The sequence below is a fragment of the Myxocyprinus asiaticus genome, chromosome 12 (genome assembly GCF_019703515.2).
Source record: "Myxocyprinus asiaticus isolate MX2 ecotype Aquarium Trade chromosome 12, UBuf_Myxa_2, whole genome shotgun sequence".
Lineage (NCBI taxonomy): Eukaryota > Metazoa > Chordata > Actinopteri > Cypriniformes > Catostomidae > Myxocyprinus > Myxocyprinus asiaticus.
In genome coordinates, this window is record NC_059355.1 from 15077053 (window position 1) to 15092520 (window position 15468).

The 15468-nt window shown below is 41.2% G+C and overlaps 1 protein-coding gene across 6 annotated transcripts in view; it reads right to left on the reverse strand.

The window, feature by feature from the left end:
• The window catches only part of LOC127449057 (activin receptor type-2A-like), a 47466-nt gene extending 34695 nt beyond the window's left edge, over positions 1–12771 (reverse strand). For 3 of the 6 annotated variants that reach the window (XM_051712169.1, XM_051712168.1, XM_051712167.1), the window contains exon 1: positions 11957–12771. In XM_051712169.1, the coding sequence (XP_051568129.1) occupies positions 11957–12011 (55 nt within the window). In that variant the 5' untranslated portion in view covers positions 12012–12771. The remainder of the gene's footprint in view (positions 1–11956) is intronic. The other 3 variants (XM_051712165.1, XM_051712164.1, XM_051712163.1) reach the window with 3 other exon arrangements.
• Between the last annotated feature and the right edge of the window lie 2697 nt (positions 12772–15468).

The following is a 15468-nucleotide window of genomic DNA, read 5'->3' on the forward strand; positions in this document are numbered from 1 at the left end:
TTGAAACCAAGCCAAGGTCAGGTACACCAAGAAAGATTTCAGCCATAACTGCCAGGAGAATTGTTCGGGATACAAAGAAAAACCCACAGGTAACCTCAGGAGAAATACAGACTGCTCTGGAAAAAGACTGTGTGGTTGTTCCAAGGAGCACAATATGACAATACTTGAACAAAAATGAGCTGCATGGTCGAGTTGCCAGAAAGAAGCCTTTACTGCACCAATGTCACAAAAAAGCCCGACAACACCTTGACACGCCTCACAGCTTCTGGCACACTGTAATTTGGAGTGACGAGACCAAAATAGAGCTTTATGGTCACAACCATAAGTGCTATGTTTGGAGAGGGGTCAACAAGTATTGTGCTCCTTGAAACAACCACACTGTCTTTTTCCAGAGCAGCCTGTATTTCTCCTGAGGTTACCTGTGGGTTTTTCTTTGTATCCTGAACAATTCTTCTGGCAGTTGTGGCTGAAATCTTTCTTGGTCTACCTGACCTTGGCTTGGTATCAAGAGATCCCCGAATTTTCCACTTCTTAATAAGTGATTGAACAGTACTGACTGGCATTTTCAAGGCTTTGGATATCTTTTTATATCCTTTTCCATCTTTATAAAGTTCCATTACCTTGTTACGCAGGTCTTTTGACAGTTCTTTTCTGCTCCCCATGGCTCAGTATCTAGCCTGCTCAGTGCATCCACGTAAGAGCGAACAAACTCATTGACTATTTATACACAGACACTAATTGCAATTTAAAAAGGCATAGGTGTGGGAAATTAACCTTTAATTGCCATTTAAACCTGTGTGTGTCACCTTGTGTGTTTGTAACAAGGCCAAACATTCAAGGGTATGTAAACTTTTGATCAGGGCAATTTGGGTGATTTCTGTTACCATTATGATTTAAAAAGGAGCCAAACAACTATGTGACAATAAATGGCTTCATATTATCACTATCCTTAAATAATTTTTTTTTTTTTTTGCATGATCAGTCATAGTTTCAAAATCAATGCCAAAATTTCACAATTTCTGCTAGAGTATGCAAACTTTTGAGCACAACTGTATATATACTGTATAGTTGTGCTCAAAAGTTTGCATACCCTGGCAGAAATTGTCTGCCAAAATGACTTGCCAAAACTATAGTTTGCTATACACTCCACAGATTTCATTTTAGCAAACTATAATTTTGGCAAGTCATTTAGGACATCTACTTTGTGCATGACACGAGCAATTTTTCCAACAATTGTTTACAGACAGACTGTTTCACTTTTAATTGACTATATCACAATTCCAGTGGGTCAGAAGTTTACATACACTAAGTTAACTGTGCCTTTAAAAAGTTTGGAAAATTCCAGAAAATGATGTCTAGCAATTAGCCAATTAGCTTCTGATAGGCTAATTGGCATCAATTGGAGGTGTATGTGTGGATTTATTTTAAGGCCTACCTTCAAACTCAGTGCCTCTTTGCTTTGCATCACGGGAAAATCAAAAGAAATCAGCCAAAAAATATTATGGACCTCCACAAGTCTGGTGCATCCTTGGGAGCAATTTCCAAATGCCTGAAGGTACTACGTTCATCTGTACAAACAATAGTATGCAAGTATAAACACCATGGGACTATGCAGCCATCATACCGCTCAGGAAGGAGACGCATTCTGTCTCCTAGAGATGAACATAGTTTGGTGAGAAAAGTGCGAATCAATCCCAGAACAACAGCAAAGGACCTTGTGAAGATGCTGGAGGAAACAGGTAGACAAGTATCTATATCCACAGTAAAACAAGTCCTATATCGACATAACTTGAAAGGCTCAGCAAGGAAGAAGCCACTGCTCCAAAACCGCCATTCAAAAGCCAGACTACAGCTTGCAAGTGCACATGGGGACAAAGATATTACTTTTTGGAGAAATGTCCTGTGGTCTGATAAAACAAAATTTAACTGTTTGGCCATAATGACCATTGTTATGTTTGGAGGAAAACGGATGAGGCTTGCAAGCCGAAAAACACCATCCCAACCATGAAGCATGGGGGTGGCAGCATGTTGTGGGGGTGCTTTGCTGCAGGAGGGACTGGTGCACTTCACAAAATAGATGACATCATGAGGAAGGAAAATGATGTGGATATATTGAAGCAACATCTCAAGACATCAGCCAGGAAGTTACAGCTCGGTCACAAATGGGTCTTCCAAATGGACAATGACCCCAAGCATACCTCCAAAGTTGTGGTAAAATGGACAACAAAGTCAAGGTATTGGAGTGGCTATCACAAAGCTCTTCAATCTGAAAGAAAATTTGTGGGCAGAACTGAAAAAGCATTTGCAAGCAAGGAGGCCTACAAACCTGACTCAGTTACACCAGTTCTGTCTGTGAACTGGGCCAAAATGCCAGCAACTTATTGTGAGAAGCTTGTGGAAGGCTACCCAAAATCTTCGACCCAAGTTAAACAATTTAAAGGCAATTCTACCAAATACTAACAAATTGTATGTAAACTTCTGACCCACTGCGAATGTGATGAAAGAAATAAAAGCTGAAATAAATAATTCTCTCTACTATTATTCTGGCATTTCACATTCTTAAAATAAAGTAGTGATCCTAACTGACCTAAGACAGGGACTGTTTTCTATGATTAAATGTCAGGAATTCTGAAAAACTGAGTTTATATGTATTTGGCTAAGGTGTAGGTAAACTTCTGACTTCAACTGTGTGTGTTTATATATACATATATACACATATGTATGTATATATGTATATATATATATTGGGTAACTCAAGATGGCACCGAGTATGGCTGCTGCGTTGCGAGCTCCGACACAACATTGTAGTGTTTTGTTTGAATTGTTTACAATTCTTATGTTTTTTTGTCTTGGATGTTGTCTGCCTTATTGTCTACGACAGACAAACACTTTTGGACATTGGTTCTGCAATTACACACAGTAAACCGGACTTCAAATTCCTCAATGCCGACCCGCTGTTTACAAACACACCAGCGGAGCCCTTTGTCTGGGAAACGCAAAAAAGAAAAGGGGAAACAGAGCCGGCGTTCTCATCAGAGTAAGTCGTCGTGCAAATCGACCCCCGCTACCCAGTATTCTACTGGCAAATGTTCAGTCTCTGGACAACAAGCTCTGCGAGCTGAGAGCGCAGATCTCTTTCCAACAAGAGACTGCTGCATTATCTACCTTACGGAAACTTGGATGTCTGCTGAGATTCCAGATTCAGCCATTGAACCCGCGGGGTACTCCGTGCACCGAGCGGACAGAGCGAAAGACCTCTCAGGTAAAAGCAGAGGTGGTGGTGTATGTTTTATGATCAACAAATCCTGGTGTGATCAGAGGAACGTACATTCTATCAAGTCTTTTTGCTCTCCTGATCTGGAATTTCTCATGCTTCTGTGTCGACCATTCTGGCTACTGAGGGAATTCACAGCGGTCATTATCACAGCTGTGTACATCCCGCCACAAGCCACACAGCCCGGGCACTCAAGGAACTGTATGGGATTATAAGCAAGCAGGAAACCGCACACCCTGAGGCCGCATTCGTTGTGAATGGGGACTTTAATAAAGCCAGTTTCAAATCAGTCCCACCAAAATACCACCAACACATTAGTTTTAACACACAAGGGGACCGGATTTTGGACCATTGCTACTCTCCCTTCCGGGACGGCTACAAATCCCTCCCCCGCCCACCATTTGGCAAATCGGACCACTCTTCCATTCTGCTTCTGCCCGCTTACAGGCAGAAACTGAAACAGAAAGCACCCACCCTCAGAACGATTCAGTGCTGGTCGGACCAATCAGACTCTATGCTACAAGACTGTTTTGATCACGCGGACTGGGAGATGTTCCGGTCCGCCTCTGATGACGACATCGAGCTTTACGCTGATAGCGTAACGTGTTTCATCAGAAAGTGCGTAGAGGACGTCGTTCCAACCAGAACAATACGGATCTACCCGAACCAGAAACCTTGGATTAATAGCGATGTTCGCGCGACACTTGATGCGCAGACCTCCGCTTTTAATTCTGGGAACGCGGTGGAGCATAAACAAGCCAGTTATGCCCTCCAAAAAACTAATCAGAACAGCAAAACGTCAGTACAGGAACAAGATTGAAGGACAGTTCAACACCACCAACTCTAGAAGCATGTGGCAGGGAATTAACATCATCACGGACTTTAAAGGGAATAAAAACTCCGCCGTGAACACCGCTGCCTCTCTCCCGGATGAGCCAAATACTTTTTATGCTCGTTTCGAGGGAAATAACACCGCCCTCGTGGAGAGAGCTTTCGTGGCCGACTCTACAGAGGTTAGTTCACTCTCCGTCTCTGTAGCGGATGTAACCCGATCCTTCCGACGGGTGAATATCCGCAAAGCCGCGGGTCCAGACGGCATTCTGGGCCACGTCATCAGAGCATTATGGACATTTTCAACCTTTCCCTCTCTTTGTCTGTAGTCCCCACATGCTTTAAAACGTCCACCATTGTGCCTGTTCCAAAGCAATCCAAAATCACTTGCTTAAATGACTGGTGTCCTGTTGCTCTGACCTCCATCATCAGCAAATGCTTTGAGAGACTAATCAGAGATTACATCTGCTCAGTGCTGCCTCCATCACTGGACCCACTGCAGTTTGCTTACCGCAACAACCACTCCACTGATGATGCCATTGCATCTACAATACACACTGCTATCTCCCACCTGGAAAAAAGAACACATACACTATATTGCCAAAAGTATTCGCTCATCTGCCTTTAGACGCATATGAACTTAAGTGACATCCCATTCTTAATCTGTAGGGTTTAATATGACGTCGGCCCACCCTTTGCAGCTATAACAGCTTCAACTCTTCTGGGAAGGCTTTCCACAAGGTTTAGGAGTGTGTTTATGGGAATTTTTGACCATTCTTCCAGAAGCGCATTTGTGAGGTCAGACACTGATGTTGGACGAGAAGGCCTGGCTCACAGTCTTCGCACTAATTCATTCCAAAGGTGCTCTATCAGGTTGAGGTCAGGACTCTGTGCAGGCCAGTCAGGTTCTTCCACACCAAACTCGCTCATCCATGTCTTTATGGACCTTGCTTTGTGCACTGGTGCGCAGTCATGTTGGAACAGGAAGGGGCCATCCCCAAACTGTTCCCACAAAGTTGGGAGCATGGAATTGTCCAAAATCTCTTGGTATGCTGAAGCATTCAGAGTTCCTTTCACTGGAACTAAGGGGCCAAGCCCAGCTCCTGAAAAACAACCCCACACCATAATACCTCCTCCACCAAACTTCACAGCTGGCACAATGCAGTCAGACAAGTACCGTTCTCCTGGCAACCGCCAAACCCAGACTCGTCCATCAGATTGCCAGATGGAGAAGCGTGATTCGTCACTCCAGAGAACGCGTCTCCACTGCTCTAGAGTCCAGTGGCGGCATGCTTTACACCACTGCATCCGACGCTTTGCATTGCACTTGGTGATGTATGGCTTGGATGCAGCTGCTCGGCCATGGAAACCCATTCCATGAAGCTCTCTACGCACTGTTACTGAGCTAATCTGAAGGCCACATGAACTTTGGAGGTCTGTAGCGATTGACTCTGCAGAAAGTTGGCGACCTCTGCGCACTATGCGCCTCAGCATCCGCTGACCCCGCTCTTTCATTTTACGTGGCCTACCACTTCATGGCTGAGTTGCTGTCATTCCCAATCGCTTCCACTTTGTTATAATATCACTGACAGTTGACTGTGGAATATTTAGTAGCGAGGAAATTTCACGACTGGACTTGTTGCACAGGTGGCAACCTTTCACAGTACCACGCTGGAATTCACTGAGCTCCTGAGAGCGGCCCATTTTTTCACAAATGTTTGTAGAAGCAGTCTGCATGCCTAGGTGCTTCATTTTATACACCTGTGGCCATGGAAGTGAATGGAACACCTGAATTCAATTATTTGGATGGGTGAGCGAATACTTTTGGCAATATAGTGTATGTGAGAATGTTGTTTGTAGACTACAGCTCAGCATTCAACACCATAGTATGAGAAACTCCGGGCTCTGGGCTTAAACAGCTCGCTGTGCAGCTGGATCCTGGACTTCCTGTCAAGCAGACGCCAGGTGGTTAGAATGGGCAGCAACATCTCCTCATCACTGAGCCCGCAGGGCTGTGTTCTCAGCCCACTCCTGTATTCCCTGTACACACATGACTGTGTGGCAACACACAGCTCCAATGCCATCATTAAGTTTGCTGATGATACGACGGTGGTAGGTCTGATCACTGACAATGATGAAACAGCTTACAGAGAGGAGGCGCACACTCTGACACACTGGTGTCAGGAGCACACCCTCTCCCTCAACGCCAGTAAGACAAAGGAGCTTGTGGTGGACTTCAGGAGAAGAGATAGAGAACACAGTCCCATCACCATCAATGGAGCACCAGTGGAGAGAGTCAGCAGCTTCAAGTTCCTGGGTGTCCACATCACTGAGGAACTCACATGGTCCATCCACACTGAAACCGTTGTGAAGAAGGCTCATCAGCGCCTCTTCTTCCTGAGACGGCTGAGGAAGTTTGGAATGAACCGCCACATCCTCACACGGTTCTACACCTGCACTGTAGAGAGCATCCTGACTGGCTGCATCTCCGCCTGGTACGGCAATAGCACCGCCCACAACCGCAAAGCACTGCAAAGGGTGGTGCGAACTGCCAGACACATCATCGGAGGTGAGCTTCCCTCCCTTCAGGACATATACAGGTGCATCTCAATAAATTATAATGTCGTGGAAAAGTTCATTTATTTCAGTAATTCAGCTCAAATTGTGAAACTCCTGTATCAAATAAATTCAATGCACACAGACTGAAGTAGTTTAAGTCTTTGGTTCTTTTAATTGTGATGATTTTGGCTCACATTTAACAAAAACCCACCAATTCACTATCTCAGAAAATTAGAATACATCATAAGACCAATAAAAAAAACATATTTAGTGAATTGTTGGCCTTCTGGAAAGTATGTTCATTTACTCTATATGTACTCAATACTTGGTAGGGGCTCCTTTTGCTTTAATTACTGCCTCAATTCGGCGTGGCATGGAGGTGATCAGTTTGTGGCACTGCTGAGGTGGTATGGAAGCCCAGGTTTCTTTGACAGTGGCCTTCAGCTCATCTGCATTTTTTTGGTCTCTTGTTTCTCATTTTCCTCTTGACAATACCCCATAGATTCTCTATGGGGTTCAGGTCTGGTGAGTTTGCTGGCCAGTCAAGCACACCAACACCATGGTCATTTAACCAACTTTTGGTGCTTTTGGCAGTGTGGGCAGGTGCCAAATCCTGCTGGAAAATGAAATCAGCATCTTTAAAAAGCTGGTCAGCAGAAGGAAGCCTGAAGTGCTCCAAAATTTCTTGGTAAACGGGTGCAGTGACTTTGGTTTTCAAAAAACACAATGGACCAACACCAGCAGATGACATTGCACCCCAAATCATCACAGACTGTGGAAACTTAACACTGGACTTCAAGCAACTTGGGCTATGAGCTTCTCCACCCTTCCTCCAGACTCTAGGACCTTGGTTTCCAAATGAAATACAAAACTTGCTCTCATCTGAAGAGAGGACTTTGGAACACTGGGCAACAGTCCAGTTCTTCTTCTCCTTAGCCCAGGTAAGACGCCTCTGACGTTGTCTGTGGTTCAGGAGTGGCTTGACAAGAGGAATATGACAACTGTAGCCAAATTCCTTGACACGTCTGTGTGTGGTGGCTCTTGATGCCTTGACCCCAGCCTCAGTCCATTCCTTGTGAAGTTCACCCAAATTCTTGAATCGATTTTGCTTGACAATCATAAGGCTGCGGTTCTCTCGGTTGGTTGTGCATCTTTTTCTTCCACACTTTTTCCTTCCACTCAACTTTCTCTTAACATGCTTGGATACAGCACTCTGTGAACAGCCAGCTTCTTTGGCAATGAATGTTTGTGGCTTACCCTCCTTGTGAAGGGTGTCAATGATTGTCTTCTGGACAACTGTCAGATCAGCAGTCTTCCCCATGATTGTGTAGCCTAGTGAACCAAACTGAGAGACCATTTTGAAGGCTCAGGAAACCTTTGCAGGTGTTTTGAGTTGATTAGCTGATTGGCATGTCACCATATTCTAATTTTTTGAGATAGTGAATTGGTGGGTTTTTGTTAAATGTGAGCCAAAATCATCACCAAAGACTTAAACTACTTCAGTCTGTGTGCATTGAATTTATTTAATAAACGAGTTTCACAATTTGAGTTGAATAACTGAAATAAATGAACTTTTCCACGACATTCTAATTTATTGAGATGCACCTGTATACCAGGCGGTGTGTGAAAAAAGCTCGGAGGATCATCAGAGACTCCAGCCACCCGGGCCATGGGCTGTTCTCACTGCTACCATCAGGCAGGCGGTATCGAAGCATCAGGACCCGCACCAGCCGACTTCATGATAGCTTCTTCCCCCAAGCAATCAGACTTTTGAACTCTTGATCTCCCACGATCAAAATACATCAGCACTGCACTTTATTACTCTTACTCTTATATCTCACACCGGACTGTCATAAATTATATTATTATATTATATTCTCTCTTAACAACACACTGGCAACTTACTATCAACCGACAGCCTGAATGTCAATACAATACAACCTACTGTACATTTTATTTATGCTATATATACTTTTGTATTGTATAATGTGTATTCTATTTTGTGTGTATTGTATACTGTACATTGTATGTTATTATTTGTATATTGTGTTATGTGTAATTATGTGTATATTAGATTTTAAATTGTGTTGTAAATCTGATGTTTATTGTAAATTGGTATATGTCTCATCACTGTCACGACTACTATGTTGCTCGGAACTGCACCCAAGAATTTCACACACTATTGCACTTGTGTATATGGTTGTGTGACAATAAAAGTGATTTGATTTGATTTGATTTGAAATATACACACCGATCAGCCACAACATTAAAACCACCTGACTAATATTGTGTAGGTCCCCCTCGTGCCACCAAAACAGCACCAACCCGCATCTCAGAATAGCATTCTGAGATGCTATTCTTCTCACCACAATTGTACAGAGCAGTTATCTGAGTTACCATAGACTTTGTCAGTTAGAACCATTCTGGCCATTCTCTGTTGACCTCTCATCAACAAGGCATTTCCGTTCACAGAACTGCTGCTCAATGGATGTTTTTTTGTTTTTGGCACCATTCAGAGTAAATTACAGAGACTGTTGGGTGTGAAAATTCCAGGAGATCAGCAGTTACAGATATACTCAAACCAGCCCATCTGGCAAAAAATCATGCAGATATGGGAGCTTCAGTTAATTTTCACATCAACCATCAGATTGGGGAAAAATGTGATCTCAGTGATTTCGACTGTGGCATGGTTGTTGGTGCCAGATGGGCTGGTTTGAGTATTTCTGCAACTGCTGATCTCCTGGGATTTTCACACACAACATTGTCTAGAATTTACTCAGAATTGTGCCAAAAACAAAAAACATCCAGTGAGCGGCAGTTCTGCGGATGGAAACACCTTGTATTTTTTTTTTTTTTTTTTCCCCTCCCGTCGTAGTGCGTGGAGGCTTCATGCTATTCTCCAAGGCATCCACGCACAACTCACCACGTGCCCCACCGAGAGCGAGAACCACACATTATAGCGACCACGTTGAGGTTACCCCATGTCACTCTACCCTCCCTAGCAACCGGGCCAATTTGGTTGCTTAGGAGATCTGGCTGGAGTCTCTCAGCATGCCCTGGATTCGAACTCGCGACTCCAGGGGTGGTAGTCAGCGTCAATACTCGCTGAGCTACCCAGGTCCCGGAAACACCTTGTTGATGAGAGAGGTTAACAGAGAATGGCCAGACTGGTTTGAACTGACAAAGTCTACAGTAACTCAGATAACCACTGTACAATTGTGGTGAGAAAAATAGCATCTCAGAATGCTATTCTGAGATGTGCGTTGGTGCTGTTTTGGTGGCACGAAGGGGACCTACACAATATTATGCAGGTGGTTTTAATGTTGTGGCTGATAGGTGTGTATAAATATATATTTCACCAGATTAGCTTTATTGATGAGGAATAATAATGATAAAACATTTTTTTTTTAAAACTATCGGCAACTATCGGCATAGAATTTTGCAGATAACCGCTCCAAAAAGCAACTATCTGCATCGCATAATCTGTAAAACAGATATATCGTTCAAGCTATATTTTCAACATCGATCTACAAATCTGCTTTCAAAAGCAAAAACACAAGAACATTATCTCAACTCATACGTTATACACAAAAGCAACACACAAGTGAAAACTCTATGAGCACAACAGAAATACACATTATACTTGTCTTTAATGGCATTAGTTCGATTCCTGTTTTTGCAGTCTGTAATCTTGAGCTGCAAACCTCTCGGACATCTTTAAAAAGAATGGTATAGTGTCTAATCTGAGCGACCAGCTGACCAAAGTCAGCATAATTTAAACTGGTAGTCAGATGTACAGGGACAATGTTACCACCCTCACTGTTACCGGAACTCACGTTATATTTGCCCCAAACATTTTTATCCTGAATGTCTACCTGTCTAACTATGCATCTACACTTGTCTGCATATGCACGACAACAAACACCAAACCTCTCTCAGTTCCATCGGAGATGTTTTATTAGGCTGATCACAAGCAAAGCTCCACCCACCTTTATAATAATGAACCAATGAAAATCAATTGCTTTAATGCGCAACCCAGATACACTGATCTTGATTTGTTCAAAACAAAATCACGATGCATTATTGAACAGTAACCTCAATCAGCAGATCTGTCTGAGCAAAATTTGAAGGATAAAGTTTTTAAAAGTTCCCCCCCAATAAAAAACAAAAACAAAAAACAAAGCTCCCAGACTACCACATATTCACTGCATATTTTAAACAAAATTCACAATGTACTCTTTCAGAAAGATTCTTAACAGGATTGTGTAAACATCAGCGCTTACAGCAGACAATTGATTAAATCATCAGAAATGTTTTCGTTGTGGCACCTTAAATTATTTATCAAATAATCTTTATGAAATTATTCAGATCATAATTTTGCAGAAGGCATTTTTGCAAATCTATCTATGGAGATGCAAACTCAGAATAAGTCAACAGTGTGATGGTTCATTCTGATATGTACACATTACGTCAATGCCATGCAAAACCAATATGGGTTTTTCAATGGCCGATTCCGATATTTAGAGAGCAGGATGGCTGATATAAATGACGATAAACATAATAAAAAATGAACAAGAGCAAATCAGATGTACACAAAATTACTAAAGTGAAAAACAATTTTTTATGCAATATTTTCTTAAATTCGCAAAACCTTGAAAACAAAAAGTGTTGACTAGGAAAATCTATTGGTGGATTTTGTAACTGACACACGGGAAAGTTAACACTTCTGTTAATCGGCCAAACGAACATGGTTATCTGCCGATAATTGCTAAATGGCCAAATATTGGCAGATATATCGGTTTATCATTACTCCAAATATATTGTTGCAAATCCTGATTTATAAATGTATAAAATTAAATTCACAACAATATATTCTGGATTTTTAATTAGGCTATATTTTCAGATTTTCTACATATTTCTAAATGTATCTATATACAAATAAATATTTAAAATAATTAACTGCAGAGTATAACTGCTAAAATATAGTTTTGCTCTGACAAACATAATGTATATGATACTGTACTAGTACTGTCATCTTACACAACTAGTGTTACACCAAATAACTTATGTAACATGTTGCACACAGCCACATAAAAGTAGTAACAAGCAGCTCTCTGTGTTCAATGTCAAAACTTGAAATTAATCCAACACAGCCTGAGAAACATTACACACAATCCATGACCAATGCTGGGGTCAAACGTGTGTGTGTGTACCAGCAGGCTGCAGTTCTATATGTTACATAAAACACACATACTGTATATTATTATATTATGTGTAATGTAGAATACCCACCTGATGAACAGGATACGAGGAATATGGCCAAGGCCAGTTTGGTGTCAGTCCTCATTTTAAGTGCAGATTCTTGCACTGCAACAAATCCCACCAACACTGCAGGATGATAATCCTTAATCTCTGAAATTAATGTTTTAATATTGCCAAAAGCATTTATTTGTGAGCAAACAGTCCCAGATCAATGTGTAAAGTCTTTAAGAGAGGTTTAGAGTCAAACATTAATAATAAAAACATACTGTTATAAATAAAATCGTGGTGGACAGTGACAGTACCCTGACAACATGTCCATGATACCCATGCACCAATAATGATCAATAACTATTCATTTTGTTTTCAATTATGGACATTGAAACAGCTTTCATGTTTAATCTATGTTCAGATGCATGCTGAAAATCATTTTTTTTAATGGTACAGGTTTATATAACCACATTCATGATCTTCATTCAACACGCGAATATAAATCCAGCCCAGGTTTTTGAATGCATCGAAATCAAAACAAACGTCAAAAATTAACTAAAAAGAGGATTACTTTACTGCCACATAAACTGTATATTCCCCCGTAAAATTCTCAATGCGCCTTTGAAACGCTTTTTTTTTTTTTCGTCCGTACGTCCAAATTATTCCATATCGGTCTGTGAGACTAAACCAGATCCGTTAATCCCATTCCGGATGATATCATGTTCATTGCTGCCCTTTAAATGTTCTGTATCCAGACACGCACTGAAATAATTCCTCAAATGTGTTCGTATATTCTCTCATACGTGTTAGACGGGTGTCCTGAACACAACATGGCGAACAGCGCCGAGTGTTTTGGTTTTTTCCTCTCCTCCTTTCATCCACTCCTCCTCCTCCTTTCTATTCCATCAAAACGGTTTATTATGGTAAACAAAGTGTTGTCCTCTGGAGGGCGCTTGGTGGCCCAAAAATCCGAATTCTTCATTGAACCACATTCAATTCTAAGGATTTTTTATTTTATTTTATTTTTTATTTTATTTTTGTCTTAATGGGGACATTTATTCATTGAGAGTATAATCGTTTAAACCTAAAAATTAAACGGATTTATACCAGACATGCAGATTATATGCACCGCAGCACTATCTACAAAATGGTTAAATAATAAAATACTTATCTCAATATCGAAATTGACTGTGATTGGTCCAACCTTACCAGTACTGAGAAAAGTAACAAGTACCATGTGATCAACGTCGTCAATCGACATTATTCACAGCAGCGCCATCTTTGATTTTTGAGGAATAGAAGTACAGTCTCTTATGCAGTTGTTTAAAATGTTTTTAGATCGTTCCACCAACGAAACATTGGAAAAATATCTTCCAAGAAATTTCAGTAGACAAAAATCTCCAGACAACATGAGTTGTGGAAAATTTGATGTGATTTAGAAGCTTTCTTATTGTTTTATACAGCGCATGTCATTGAAGAGCTATCCCTTACAGCCGCATTTTCATTACCGTCACAAATCAAAGATGGTGCTACTGTGAATAAGGACTGTTTTTCACCTCAGCAGTGGTTTGCTCCAGGGGGTCAAGTATTAACTGGTTAATAAGTTCCAGCTAGCCCCTTCTAGCAAAAACATGTTTTCCCATTGACAGCCATTCAAAAGTAGCCATGTTTTCGGACAAAAATTTTTTGTTCCAAAAAACATTTAAATCTAAATTATTTCGTTACATTAATATATGTTTGAAATAGACTTTTTAATCTTTTTTATTGAAAGATTCATTAACAAGCATAACACAACATATTTTCTCTATCTGATAGCATTGACGAGTGATCAGTCACGTGACAGCCAATCCCGGAACGGAATGCCCATGAGCAAAGATGGCAGCCTCCATTTCGCAGGGAACCAGTCGTGTCTAGAAGGTATCCCTCCAGTTGCTAGAAGTCTCGCAAAAGTCTCATGCGACATTCACGCACAGTATTTATTGTGTCTATTTAGAGTCCCACAGAAACCCTACATCAAACCAAAACTAACCTTAACTTTGCCCCTAAATCTAACCCTTACCCTAACTTTAGTAACAACGAATGAGACTCTTGTGAGACCTTGCCTGCTGGAGGTTTACCTTCTAGACCAGTGGTTCTCAACTGGTTTTGCTTTGGGACCCAGATTTCACACTGGACATCAAGTGGCGACCCACCATAATAAAGAACAAAACTGTATTTAATGTATCCTGCATGGGTCACATTTTCTTTGAACTTGCATAGTTTTGTTCATGGTTTTCAAGTATAAATGTATCAAGTGACATTATTTTTGTTGTTGATGTCAAAAATAAAAAGTTCTCTCCCCCCTTTTAAGAGTCGATGAGCATATTTATTTATATGAGACCATTATATTTATTATCCAGCTTAGTTCCTAATATTAAACATCATTCTAACAGAACATATTACATAGGAGGAAAACTTTATTCATAATTTGTCCCGGTCTTGGAGATCAAGACTTTAAAGCCCTTTATGTACTTGACCTTATATATATAGTGCAGTGACATATGAGCACAGGTTACTGTTACTACTGTAAAATCATGAAAGATTTTGTAAGGGTGATGATGTGTAATTTTAAAAGGAAAACAATAACTTTATTTTGGCACATAGCACAATGTTGCTATGTTCCACCTCACTGCTGTTTGGGCTGCCTGTTTGAGAGGTTTGACTTTCTCCTTAGCGATTTAAACTAAAAAAATGATAAGGTTACAACTGTAACCATGGTTCCCTGAAATGAGGGAACAAATGCTGCATCATAGGCACTATGGGGTTGTCCCTGCAGGCGTAGCCAATCTCTGAAACTCTTTCAAATCTTGCCAGTTTTAATTGGCAGATAACGCTTTATCCTCTGCCTCCCCCATGCGTGTAGAGGGCGTATATAATGGCAGTGCACAGCGCAATCTCTTTAGAATATTCGACTGAATGGTGCAAGCAATACTCGACCCTTGTAGCAAAGATTCAGTAGTGCGGCCAGCTTATGTAGCATTCATTCCCTCATTTTTAGGGAACAATGGTTACAGTCATAACCTTATTGTTCCCTTTTAATTCAGTCATGAATGCTGCATCATAGACACTATGGGGAATGTAGACCATTACGCCGTGCTGCTGATTCGCACATGTAATGATGCCTACTAGCCAATGGGATAGTAAAAAGCACCGACAGAGTCTCCTCTTCACATTGCAATAAGAAGGGAGAAGCAGAATGATGAATGGATGGACATACATGGTGATGACGTTAACCGGTTCGGGTAGCGCAGTCATAGCAGGATGAATTAAATCACTACCATTTGTGAATAAGTATATATAAGGGACTAAACAAATGGGTAGTGAAAACTTATATGTTAAAACCTGCAGTTAGGCAGATGTCTTCAAGGGAAACACCATTAGACAATGCCCCTGAAGATGCCATGCGAGCGCAATGGCATCCACTATCCAATGTAAAAACCTTTGTTTGGAGACAGCCAACCCTTTAAAGCAAACTGTGACACAGACAAAGAGATGATCTGAAAGCTGCATTTGCC